The 14,337-nt window shown below is 37.7% G+C and overlaps 1 protein-coding gene across 1 annotated transcript; it reads right to left on the reverse strand.

Annotated features, from left to right (window-relative positions):
* Nucleotides 1–2,740: 2,740 nt before the first annotated feature.
* LOC118017869 (olfactory receptor 13C8) lies at nt 2,741–7,142 on the reverse strand. Its single transcript, XM_035016182.1, has 2 exons — nt 6,111–7,142; nt 2,741–2,756 (listed from the first exon to the last, which is right to left on the reverse strand). The coding sequence occupies exons 1-2, from the start codon at nt 7,037–7,039 to the stop codon at nt 2,741–2,743; spliced, it is 945 nt and encodes a 314-aa protein (XP_034872073.1). The 5' UTR covers nt 7,040–7,142.
* Between the last annotated feature and the right edge of the window lie 7,195 nt (nt 7,143–14,337).

Raw genomic sequence — 14,337 nt, forward strand, 5'->3', positions numbered from 1 at the left:
TGTTTAACCTTGCCCTACCTCTTGGTTGTCTCTCAAACTTTTGTGAATGTCTAAGCAGCCTGATTTATTCTTGATAGATACCTATCAAGATATCTATCAAGAATAAATTGTTGAGGGAGAGCCAAGTCCTCTGAGTGTTCCAGAGGGAGGGATCCCAATCAGCCCCTAGTTTCAGGCTGACTGGAACCTAGACTCTCCGGTAGCATGCTTAAATTACACAAATATATACAGTCCTATGGGATAGCAGTTATAAACTCTGCTGACCTTCAGACCAGGTGATCTGGAGGTGTCTCCTTGGAGACAGTTGCACAAACGAGGGCTCCAGGCAAGTGTATGAGCTCCTTTCTGGGAGGTACTGGCAAGCTGTAGCAAGGCCAAGGGAGAATACAAAGATGGCACTTCCTGGCCTATGTTTCCTGAGAGTACTTCTGTAGCCTCTAGATGTGTGGTCATCTTGAAGCCTGCCCCTTAGGCTGAAGCTCCAGGACAAGTAAATAGGCCTTTTTCACAGGAAGACTGGGAGTGTATTTTGGCCTTCTGTCTGTGCAGTACTCTGGAGGTGGTAGCCTGCCAAGAACTGTCTCTCCAATTGTTTCAAACCCATGGGGCCCAGAAATGCAATCCTTTCTGGCCACCAGAGCCAGGCACATAAAGGTTGTCCTTCTGTGGGCTATGCACACCCACTGGCTTTACTGGGGCTGTGGGGGAAGCATGGATGTGGGGTGCTTGTCACAGGGACCGGGTCCACCCACAGCACTAGCTGGTTAGTGGAAGAGTGTAAAAATTGCAGTGCAAGCACCAGTGTTGGCAAGATTGAGGTCCACCAGTGCCTGTGTTCCTGAGAGAGTCCTAATAGGCTCCTGCTCCTCTGGAAGACACTAAGATTAGTAAATGAATCTCCTTCGCATTTGGTCTAGGTGCTTTTCCAACTGCTCCTTTTGTGCTGGGTCCTAGGGCAAGCAAGTCTGTGCATAAGCCCTTTAAAAGCAGTGTCATTTCCCTACAGCCCTATGGTTCTCCTGGATGTAAGCCCCACTGATTTTCAAAGACAGATGTTTTGGGAGCTCATTTTTCTCTTGCAGTTCCCAAGAGTTAAGATGCCTAATGTGGGGCACAAACACTTGCTTCTCAGGGAGAAACTTTATATTTGTAACATCTCTCCTGGTCTCCTGGTTGTGGGTCACAACACAGATGCAGAGAGATGGTAAGATTTTTGGTGAGACCACATCTCTGCCTCTCCTATCTCGATGAGGCCCTCTTATCTTTTGTTCTGGAGGAGGTGTTCAGCTAGTTTTCAGGTCTTTTTCAGAGGGAGTTATGTCATATGTAGCTATAGGTTTGTAGTGTCTATGGGAGGAAGTAAATTGAGGGTCTTCCTATGCCATCATCTTGAGCTGCCTCCCTCTGAGTCTTTCTTGCACCAGGCTACAATTCTTTGTTCCTTCAGCCATTCCCCATGTGTTTGGTTAAAATAATTAAGAACATGTATTACTGAAGAGAATATTTTAGGATTATGAGGCTCTTTGTGATAAATAAGGACCTCTCCTATGTATTATATTCTGGTTACTGGTTTTGCCTGATTCTACAGGAGCGAAGTATTTTCTGCAATTTAGGAGGCAGAGAGTGAGGTGGTTGAGAACCTTGGATTCTGGAGTTAGACAGTCCAGTTTTGTCAAGTACTACCTCTGTGACCTCAGTGAGGTCACTACACCTCTCTAACCCTAGGTTCCATGTCTGTAAAATAAGGAACTTAAAAATTCCTACCTGATATTATTATTCTGAGAATTAATGAGGCAATGCATTTGAAGAACCTAATATAGTTATGGATTCATACTAGGTACTCAGGAAAAGTGCTTGCTATTTTAATTATATCAATGACTTTAAATATGCATTTTTCTATTATAGAAAGCATTTTACTTTGGAGTTGGATACACATGTGTTAGGACCTCAGTTTCCTGACTTGTAGCTTGTTGACCTTGAGTAAGTTATTTGAGTTGTAAAGTGAGTGTTATAACTACATTGTTAGGCTGTTATGTGATAAAAAGTACTTTTCATGGTTTTTGGTATCTAATAGGTACTCCATAGAAGACAGTTAGCATCATTGTATTTGATTATGAGTCAGTGAATCTGAGTATAGTTTGCCTAATGTTGATGCTACAAATAATCACTCTCAGTAGGTTTTGGTAAATAAAACAGACGTATGATCATTCTGCCTCAATATGAAGCTATAAAAATCAATAGAAAGAGCATCAAAGTGAATCACTGCCACCAAAGAATGGAATCTATTTTTTTATGAGTTGGGGAAAATACAGATTGCTTGTGTGAGACAAAATTATATAACTTTTTGAATTTGATTACACAAAACCTTGACAAATGATTTAAGATAACTCCATCTAAATTAGAGGAGGCTTATTTTTCTTGATAAGTGTATTCAAGTCAATTTAACTCAACAGGCACTTTGGAAGACCAAAAAGCCATGGGAGACACGAAGATCAGTAATGCACAGCTTAGACAAGTCACGAGCTCTTGCTTAACATGGCATTTCTGCCACAGCTCCTAACTGGCTTCTCAGCTTTCACTCTGCTGCCCTTCAATATATTCTCCAGATAGCATGGTGGATCTTCTTAAAATGTGATACAGATCAAACTACTACTCTGCTTATAGCCTAATATGCTTCCAGCTGGGTTTCTGTTCTGATTTGTTGTAGCCTATGCCTTACTTATTAAATATTTTTTGAGTATCATCTCTTGTCAGGACTTAGTTTAACATCCATAGTCAAACTGGGAAATGGCTACAACTTGATATCTTGTGAGGATTACTTTCTAGACAGTGAAATTTGTCTGAAAATGAGAGATGATATTGCCATCTGACTACATGTTCTCTACTTTCACATACAGCAGTTTTCCTATAAAAGTAAAGGTAATACATTTGGAAGAAGTAGGGCTCATACTTTCAAGGGTCAAGTCTGGCATTCCCATGCTCATATGTGAGAGTTTCAATTGCAGCCAGATAGCACTTTCATTCCTTCTGGAGCTTTGTGTGGAGTGGGAGTGGGTGAGAGCAGGGTTGACAGGAAACAAGAGTCGGCAGGTGAGCATGGCCCAATTCCCTTCTCACTGCAGATTCCTATGTCCAATGCCACCAGATGCCAAAGGGACAGATACTGATAAATTTTTATTTGTTGGGTGCTAGGTAGTATTAATACATTTGTGTTATATTCAGTACAGATATTCTCTCTGTTGATGATCTCATGAATATATATCATATTGCTACTCTTAAAAACCTTGGGAATTTTGCATATTAAAATTTCAGTCATGGATGTTCACATATCTAGTTGCAGATGAACAAATAATTTGTTCATGTGTATCCCCCAAAAGTACCCTAGGAGAACAGGTTGCTCTTTGAGGGTAGTCATGATTATTCCTCAGTGATTCTGAATTGATGTGATGAATAGTCCTGTTACAAAGGTGTGCTGATTAGTATGATTTTTTTATTTACCATTCTTTGTTTTTTTGCCATTTTCACTTTATTGGTCCTGAACTGAGCACTTGTGCCATATTTAGATGTCATTATAGATTATGTAAATTCTGAGTTAGAGAAAAATCTTAGTACTTATTGAATCCTACTCTAGGTGCTTCAGGATTCTCCATTATAGTGTCCTGCCCTATGGTTGTCCTGGATTTATGTGACTATTGGAGAAAAGGTACTCTTTATTTCAAAAGTTAGATCATTCTATTTTCAAACAAAAAAAAATTCTATTTTTTAAACAAAAAAAAGATTAAAAAAATCATAACATTAATTATATGGGTCTTCAATTAATTTCCCAGGATGAAAATGGACTGTCTGCATGACTTCATGTCTCTTGGGAGTTACAAATTCAAACATCTTCACTGCTATGCAATGATTATACTTGAGTAAAGCAAACTGGGTCTAAAGCAATATGGAGGAGTGAGGACTGTGGCAAATCTCTTTAATTCTATGTAACTAAACAAAATATATGTGCTATAATATCCCATTCCCATTAGTTTATCACTTCTGACCCTAACTCAATGTTTTTATTAGAATATTTATTCTTTACCTTGTCTAATTATATTTTATTAATAACTTGGTGATGGCAATGCATCGAGGAATGCTTTTTCTTCACAGAATAAAATGATTCCACTTTTAGAATTTTCCACGTGATGATCTCATATACTCTTTTCTTTACTGTTTAGTTGTAACTAAGGAGGAGAAATGAATCTCTTAGGAACAGTCCCAGATTCCCTCCAGAAAACTTGTGGTGGGAAGAGTGTTGTTGAAAAGTTACAAGCTTTAACAAGCTTGACTTTTAGACTGTTGCAAGCATGGGATCCCATCCCTATGTAACCTATTTGTACCTTGCAATCAGATAGAAGTAGGTCAGTCAACTTTTAATGATGTCCTCTGAGATGTAGTTTCCTGCTCAGGTGTAAATATGAGACTGTGTTTTATATTCCTGTGGGAAGAGATTACCAGGGTGTGAGATAACAAGTAAAAAAGAAACAATGTCTTCCTAGGTCGATTGGCCTCTTTGGAACCCTCGTGTTTAAATAATTAGAGGTCATATAGTGCTGGAAATTGTCCTTTGTGTATTTGCTAGAGAGATAGATAGGAAGGTCTTCTAGCAGTTAAAACATTGAAATACATGATGGGGTGATGAGAAGTGTATGAAATTTGCAGTCTGTTTAGTTGTGCTCCAGTCCCCACTGTGCCACTACCTACCTGTAGGACCTAGGGCAATTTGTATAATTTTTTTTTGGACTACACATTATTTTATAAGATATGTATATTTTCAGGTTTTTATGAAGATTAAATATATATGCAACATAAATGATATTTAAGGTATTCTTGTTCCTGAGCTACAGTAAACATTAGTCACTGAAGTGGTTGCTTCATTTTTAAATAATCTGCAACAGGAAAGAGGGCTCTTCCTTCCTTTTCCCAGTTTTCTAGAAACCTCATGGAAGTTGTCCAGGGATAGTTACAAGAATTTCCTATCTTGGCTCAGTAAAAGTATCACACTTTCATCTTTGTTTAGGGTCCTACTGATCCTATCACAAATTTGGATGTACCACTGGTGACTCTCCAGTCTGCCCTACAGAAACCATTCCTGAACCAAGTGGGTCATAGTCCCTCTTCTCTGCATTAATATCTCTAATATTGCCAATGTCTGCATTTCCATTTTCTTTTCTTAGAGTTGCGACAGTCCCTTTTAAACTTATTGAGACTCTCCCTTTTGTGCTCTGTGACACTACATAGCCATGCCTCTCTTTCTACCTCTTGGGCAGCTTACTTGCCCTCCTTTCAGTAGTTTTACTTCTTTCTTCCCTAAAATTTGGGATATAGTTAGTAATGACTGCCCTGATTTTTCTCATATTGTAAAGACATTACCTGTAATATTTGTGTCAAGAGTCACACCATCTACAGCAGCAAACACCATCATTGGTGTTTAAATTTGCTTTATATCCTGGCTAGATGCCATCAGTCTGGTGATCCATAATCACCACAAGCAAACCTGGTTATAGTCGAACTCTCCCTATTCCTCTGGCTCCTTGGTTTTTCAAACTGAGACCCTTTCTCTAGAGTCAGGTAAGTGCTGCAAAATTTGGGTGAATAAGCTGATACATTTAATTTTTACAACAAATGAGAAAACTGAGGTTCAGAGAAGTTAAACTACTTGCATAGCTAATAGATTAATTAAGTAGATGTGGAGGTGAGATTCAAAGCTAAATAGTTTACATATTCAGTATTCTCTCCATTAATGTTTTCTGCCTCCCTTGATAAACAAAAAATTCTTGTGCCCTAAAAATTCATCTTCCCTAAAGTGCATCAGACTAAAAACTCATGACCCTACGTTTATTCAGCAGTTTTCTGCTTGGTTGAAACACTTGGTTCCTGGTGATATCATCTATTACCTTAAGTATTCCTTAAGTATTCCTAATTCCTGTCAGATGATACTGAATTCCATGTGGTTAATTGGTTTTCACGTGGTAATTTTCTCTTTTCAAATTTTGTGTCTGCAGCAGCTTTGGATACTCAGTCACATAGTGTAAATCAGTAATCAGGTTCCATCAGAGTTTCTTCTACCCAGCATGTTCTTCACAGCAGCCTTTACATCCTTGTTCCTCAGACTATAGATGAGAGGATTGAGCATGGGAGTCATTACTCCATAGAAGAGAGAGATGAGGGCTTCAATGATGTCTTGATTATCGGCACCAACAGAGCTTTTAGATTTGGGCTTTGCATACATGAAGAAGATGGTTCCATAGAATATAATCACTACTGTTAGGTGGGCTGAGCAAGTGGAGAAGGCCTTACATTTTCCTTCAGTGGAAGGGATCCTCAGAACAGTGGTGACAATAAAAATGTAAGAGATAGAAATTACTAGCAGTGGAATAACCAGAACAATCAGATTTGACCCTGCCATGCTGATCACATTGATTGAAATATCAGCACAGGCTAGTTTTAGGATAGCCAGAATTTCACAGACAAAATGGTTAATGACATTATTAGCACAGAATGGTAACTGCATTGCGAGAGATGTCTGCACCACTGAGTCAACAAGCCCAATGACCCAGGACCCAGCTGCCATGGGCACGTAGGTATTTTTGCTCATGATGACAGGATATCTCAGTGGGTAGCAGATGGCTACATAGCGATCAAGTGCCATCATGCCTAGAAGCACACACTCTGTGGCCCCCATGGCAAAGGAGAGAAACATTTGAACCATGCACCCAGAGAAGGAAACCTTTTTCCTTACTGTCAGAAAGTTGTCAAGAATTAGTGGGACAGAGGAGCTTGTGTAACAAATGTCCAGGAAGGAAAGATTACAGAGGAAGAAATACATGGGGGTGTGCAAGTGAGAATCAAAGATGATTACTGAGATAAGGACTCCGTTTCCCAGAAGGATCATCTGGTACATCCACAAAACTAGCACAAAGAAAACTGTCCGGAGCTTTGGGTGGGCAGAAAGCCCAACAAAGACAAATTCTGTCAACGTGGAATCATTGGTCCTTTCCATATTACATATACCCTTTCTTGAACAGCACTCTATGGATGGTAGAACAGAAATTTATTAATACAGTATCTGCAAGAGCTACCTCTTTTAAGAATCATATTCTCTGTTACTGCAGTTCTATATTTGGATGTATAACTCTGGGGCAGATTTCTCACTGTAAGCCCAGGCCACTAGAGCAGGAATCCTAACCTGATTTTTCTCAGGGTTAAGAGAGAGTACATTTGATTATAGGACATTTGGATCTGAAACCAGGTTATTTCCATTCCTACTAATTCTGCCTCTTAACATATTGACTGCAGATCAGTGGTCTATAGTCTGGATGCAACAGAGAGATGTGTTTTGTTTGACAGTATTCTGCACTGTGTTTTAAATTTGAATTAGAGGTCAACATTTTACAAGCAGGAGATATGGTATACAAATCTATATTTTCAGCTTGTCTTCAAATAAATTATAATATTTAAAATCATTAGACCTATTTCCATCATGGAGCTCCGTTACAACTTGCCCATTGGATTTGAAGCATGTTCTCCATTCCACGAGATTACCCTCCTCTCTCTCTTATCTGCTTGTCACTGGAGGTGAATATTAGTTGCCAATTAAGATGTTATTCTCAGTTGATTTCACTCATTTATAATACCTGATGGGATTGTATATGTATTTGAATTTTTGGCCCATGGTTGCAGGGCCAACTTATGCACTAGGCACAGTAGGCCTACCATACTGTTAGAAGCCTATGAAAATGTTTTTATTTCTTTTAAAATCTGAATAACACAATAAACTTTTGACCTTTAGTATATAATACTAGTATATTTATCTTTATATCAAAGCAGATTTAAAATATAACTTTTAATATTATTTCATGGAAGAAAGGACCCATGAAGGCAGAAGTGTTCAGGGCCCATCAAAATTACAATGCAGTCCTGTTTAATCCAATCTCTTTTTAGAGCTCCTTTTGGTCTGCTGGTAACATATCTGCACATAGCCTCATTGAGGACAGTGGCCTCACTGAAGAAGAGAGGGACACATCTTTATATTACTCCAGTAACTACCTCAATACAGTGCTGAAATATGTGTCCACGTAACTGTTTTTTATGTGTTCAAATAAATGTTTTTTAATAGAAATAAATTAAAAGTACTTAAAAAGCCAATTTTATCACAGAGACACATAATGTTATGTATTGTAGGCTCCACTTGTTTATTTTCCCCTCATATAAGGACTATCACTTAGGGATCAACTGTAATAATAGTGCTTTCATTCAAAATGTACACATTTAACTAAGCCAGTGATATGTAGTCATTACATTTTAGCAAACCAAATTTATACAGAAGCATAGTATGTAAAACAAAGAAGGAATTTTCTCTGATTGAAGTTACACTGGTTTGCCAGAGAAGACAAAGTACTATTCTTTTCATACCCTATTTACTCTTTCTCCCTCAGTTTGGTTTAAGAGGATTCCAAGGGGCATAGTTTGAAAACCACCAATGTAATGAGTTAGAAGTAATATTAATAATCTGCATTTTAATAGTTTTATTAGAAATGATAATACTAAAATAGTAATTTATGTATTGATTACTCAATGCCAAATACATATCTAAATTCTTTTATTCATAACAATCCAAGGAAGCAGGGATTATTATTGTATGATATATAGATTATCCTTCCTTAAACATTTGGTAAACATCATAAATAAATCATGATATAAATGGACTAAAGACAATTAAAAGTAACTATTTCAAGAGGTGCAGGAAATAAATTTGATGGAGGTCAATTCATTATTTTCATATCAACTATTTGAAGTTTCACAAACATGAGATAACTTCTTAATCTTGAAAGAAAACTATGTGCCATAAACCTATGCAAATTATTATTCACTAATAATTGAGACAGTTTATACATTCTCATTATCTGTGATGAGATACAGATGCCCACTCTTATATAGACTTGGTAGTTCTGGTCAAAATCATAAGACAAGAAAATGACAGAAGTTTGCAACAAAAAGATACTAAAAAATTTATAAGAACTAATGACAAAGATTAGACTTCTGGTAGTAAGATCAATGGAAAAATCAGTAGTCCTCTCTATAGAATAATAAATGATTAACAAACATAGTAGAAATGAATGCAATAAAATTAACAAAAAATATAAAGCATCTGAGTTTTAACCTAGTAAAGTATGCACAAGACCTTTACAGAAATGGATAAAGAAGATGTGGTCCATATATACAATGGAATATTACTCAGCCATCAGAAAGGATGAATAACCAAATTTTACATCAACATGGTTGGGACTGGAGGAGATTATGCTAAGTGAAATAAGTCAAGCAGAGAAAGTCAATTATCATATGGTTTCACTTATTTGTGGAACATAAGGAATAGCATGGAGGACATTAGGAGAAGGAAGGGAAAAATGAAGGGGGGAAATCGGAGGGAGAGATGAACCATGAGAGACTATGGAGTCTGAGAAATAAACAGGGTTTTAGAGGGGAGGGGGTTTGGGGGATGGGTCAGCCTGGTGGTGGGTATTAAGGAGGGCATGTACTGCATGGAGCACTGGGTGTTATACAAAAACAATGGACTGTGGATAACCATATCAAAAACTAATGATGTATTGTATGGTGACTAACATAATGTAATAAAATAAAATAAATTAAAAAAAAGAAATCATTTAAAAATTATAATAAATAGCATAGCAGAATATAAGTAACTGAAAAAGTATAGCATGTTAATATATGGGATAAAAATATAAGGCTGCCATTTTCTCCCAAATTAGTCTATACATTTAATTAAATGTATTCAAAAGTTTAGTTGAAATTTCTTGAGGAATATGAGTATTCATCCTAAATTTTATGTGGGAGAATAAAAGTATACAACTTGGACAGTTAATTTTATAAAGGAAAAATAAGGGGAGCATCCATATTTGAAAGACACTGCAAAGCTAGAGTAATAAAAATATTATGATAATAGCTCAAGGACATTTAAATAGGCCGTTGGAAAAGAGATCTCAAATATAGACACGTGTATACAGGAATTTGATAAATCATAATATTGTCACCCCAAAGCAATGAGGAAGTGCAGCTTAGTAGATCATGTTAGGAAAATGTCTTTTTGGATGGACAAAAGGTAAAATTAGATCCTTGTGATCCCATTTACAATTGCACCCAAAACCATAAGATACCTAGGCATAAATCTAACCAAAGAGGCAAAGGATCTGTACTCAGAAAACTATAAAATACTCATGAAAGAAATTGAGGAAGACACAAAGAAATGGAAAAATGGTCCATGCTCATGGATTGGAAGAATAAATATTGTGAAGATGTCAATGCTACCTAGAGCATTCTACACATTCAGTGCAATCCCCATCAAAATATCATCCACTTTTTTCAAAGAAATGGAACAAATCATCCTAAAATTTGTATGGAACCAGAAAAGACCCCACATAGCCAGAGGAATGTTGAAAAAGAAAAGCAAAGCTGGCAGCATCACAATTCTGGACTTCAAGCTCTATTACAAAGCTGTCATCATCAAGACAGTATGGTACTGGCACAAAAACAGACACATACATCAATGGAACAGAGTAGAGTGCCCAGAAATGGACCCTCATGAAAGAAATTAGTTGACCAACTAATCTTTGACAAAGCAGGAAAGAATGTGCAATGGAAAAAAGACAGTCTCTTCAACAAATGGTGTTGGGAAAATTGGATAGCCACATGCAGAAGAATGAAACTGGACCATTTCCTTACACCACACACAAAAATAGACTCCAAATGGTTGAAAGACCTCAGTGTGAGACAGGAGTCCATCAAAATCCTAAAGGAGAACACAGGCAGCAACCTCTTCGACCTCAGCGGCAGCAACTTCTTCCTAGAAACATCGCCAAAGGCAAGGGAAGCAAGGGCAAAAATGAACTATTGGGACTTCATCAAGATAAAAAGCTTTTGCAAAGCAAAGGAAACAGTCAACAAAACCAAAAGACAACCGACAGAATGGGAGAAGATATTTGCAAATGACATATCAGATAAAGGGCTAGTATCCAAAATCTATAAAGAACTCATCAAACTCAACACCCAAAGAACAAAGAATCCAATCAAGAAATGGGCAGAAGACATGAACAGACATTTTTCCAAAGAAGACATCCAAATGGCCAACAGACACATGAAAAAGTGCTCAACATCACTTGGCACCAGGGAAATCCAAATCAAAACCTCAACGAGATACCACCTCACACCAGTCAGAATGGCTAAAATTAACAAGTCAGGAAACGACAGATGTTGGCAGGGATGCAGAGAAAGGGGAACCCTCCTACACTGTCTGTGGGAATGCAAGCTGGTGCAGCCACTCTGGAAAACAGTATGGAGGTTCTTCAAAAAGTTGAAAATAGAGCTACCATATGATCCAGCAATTGCACTACTGGGTATTTACCCCAAAGATACAAAAGTAGGGATCCGAAAGGGTACGTGCACCCCGATGTTTATAGCAGCAATGTCCACAATACCCAAACTGTGGAAAGAGCCAAGATGTCCATCGACAGATGAATAGATAAAGAAGATGTGGTGTATATATACAATGGAATATTATGCAGCCATCAAAAGGAATGAACTCTTGCCATTTGCAGCGATGTGGATGGAACTGGAGGGTATTATGCTGAGCGAAATAAGTCAATCAGAGAAAGACATGTATCATATGACCTCACTGATATGAGGAATTCTTAATGTCAGGAAACAAACTGCGGGTTGCTGGAGTGGTGGGATGGGAGGGATGGGGTGACTGGGTGATAGACATTGGGGAGGGTATGTGCTATGGTGAGCGCTGTGAATTGTGCGAGACTGTTGAATCTCAGATCTGTACCTCTGAAACAAATAATGCAATATATGTTAAGGAAAAAAAAAAGAAGAAGAAGATAGCAGGAGGAGAAGAATGAAGGGGGGAAATTGGAGGGGTAGACGAATCATGAGAAATGATAGACTCTGAAAAACAAACTGAGGGTTCTAGAGGGGAGCGGGGTGGGAGGATGGGTTAGCCTAGTGATGGGTATTGAGGAGGGCATGTTCTGCATGGAGCACTGGGTGTTATGCACAAACAATGATTCATGGAACACTTCATCTAAAACTAATGATGTAATGTATGGGGATTAACATAACAATAAAAAATTTTTTAAAAATTAGATCCTTGTATTACCATACATAAAAGTGGAAACCAGATGAATTAACAATTTAAAGGTGAAAAAAGAAATTGCAAAATTAATAAAAGACAATATAGGAAATCTTTGTGAACTTATGGTGGAGGAAAAATCTTTTAAAACAAAATCCAAATGGCATAAACTATGAAGCAAAACTTGGGTTTAATTCTTTGAGGGGCATCAGAGATAAAATTAACGGACTATAGAAGAGAGTTACAATATCTAAAACTGACAAGTAACCCTCTTGATAGAATATACAAATGAAACAAAGAAAAACCACAAAAACCAAAAACTCTTTTGCTAACCCAAAAGGTAAAGCTTTAAACCAATAGATAACTGGTCAAATGATATGAATTAGTGATTCATGGAAGGGATTTCCTAAATGGCTGATGAATATATGGAGAGATTCTCACACTTCAAAAATCAGAAAAATGCTCATGAAAACAGCCATGGAAAAGTAGATGATACTAAAAGTTGGCAAGCATATGGGGAAATAGATTCTGTTGGGAGAGTACACTAGAAAACTCTCCGGTTGTATTAAAATTGTGTAGGACCCAATGATTCTAGTCCTGGGAATATGTTCCATGAAAGTTCTTGCACAGGACTATAAGGAGATAAGCATGAGGATGCTCATCATTGCATTGTGACAAAGGAGGTTGGAGAAACCTGGATGCCCATCATCAGAGTAATGGTTCTATCACATGTAAGCATGCATTATGGAACGCTTTGCAGAAATGAGAAGCAAATGAACTAGATTCCATACAGCAACATAAATAGATCCCTGAAGAGGTGTTAAAAAGTAAGCAATAGGGGCGCCTGGGTGGCACAGTCTGTTAAGCATCTGACTCTTGGTTTCGGCTCAGGTCATGATCCTCAGGGTCATGAGATCAAGCCTCGAGTTGGGCTCTGTGCTCAGCACAGAGTCTGCTTGGGTTTCTCTCTCCCTCTCTCTCAGCCCCCCCCCTCAAATAAATAAATAAATCTTTAAGAAAAGTAAGTAATATTGTGATTTATGGCACCATAAAATTTACATATAAATTTAAAATACATATTTTACAAGGTACATGCATTTTAGGGACAAATCAAACACGTAAGTGTTTTGTGGAATCAGTGATTATGGGAGAATATAGGAGGCTTTGTAAAGACTGAGGAAAATAATGTACAGAAGAAAATAATGTAAAATACAGAGGAATATGATTAACTAAAGCCTAAGTTTAAAGGGAACAAATAAAAACACATATAAAAATCCTAGAGAGCAATATAGGGTATATCCCAATGTAGGAGCTCTGATAAGAAAGTGTAGTTTTAATATAGGGGACTATCATAAATGTAAAAATAAAGGAAAATTGGCTTTGACTCCATAAAAACAACACACAATGGATTGGAGGAAAAAAGGCACTTAAAGGAAAAAAAATGGGTTAAAGTTTAGTTAGATCAAAAATTTTACAAAATAAAGTTTTAAATCTAGCTAAAGAAAAGTCAGGCATAAAATGGTTGGTCAGTAATGGAGAATGAAAAGAAGTCCCCAGAGTCAGTGAGAGGCAGTACTCATCCAACAGATTCCAAGTCTTGTGGTCCCATTGGAAGGTGTCCTTAATGTAGAGATAGATGAATCTGGAATTCCTATTAGCCTGACTCTACTAAGTATACTATTCACATAAATAACTCCCTTGATTTGGTTCAGTGTATCCCTTCTGATGAGAATGAGAAGCTGGGCATCCAGGTCACTTGTGTTGAAAGAGAGAATGGACTGAGCAGAGGAGTTAAGTGGCTTACTCTCCATCAGCCATTCTTTCTCATTGTAAAGCACAGTACTCTGCTTCATAATAGGATCTGTGAGTGAGTGTGAATCAACCCCTGTGAATGAGATCCAGCCTCTTGTTTTAACCAATCAATTTTGAGTCTATGGGGCAAAAGAACAGAATGTGGACCTTGATAAAACCACACCATATCACATCACACCACACCACAGCACATCACCACAGTAGTGAGGTCTGTTGGTAGGAAACCATCAGCTTCCCTTGGGGGAAGCCTCAATCATTATACATGTTTTATTCAAACGACAAAAGAAAGTACAAACAGACTTCAAAGAAGAGGAGATCATCTGAGAAAGAGCCAGGATAAG

This window comes from Mirounga leonina, unplaced genomic scaffold, assembly GCF_011800145.1.
Source record: "Mirounga leonina isolate KUSES-001 unplaced genomic scaffold, KU_Mleo_1.0 Mir_170, whole genome shotgun sequence".
Classification (NCBI taxonomy): Eukaryota; Metazoa; Chordata; class Mammalia; order Carnivora; family Phocidae; genus Mirounga; species Mirounga leonina.

What these genes read in the sequence shown, in the direction of transcription:
- LOC118017869 (XM_035016182.1), bottom strand. Translation starts at nt 7,039, where the DNA reads ATGGAAAGGACCAATGATTCCACGTTGACAGAATTTGTCTTTGTTGGG.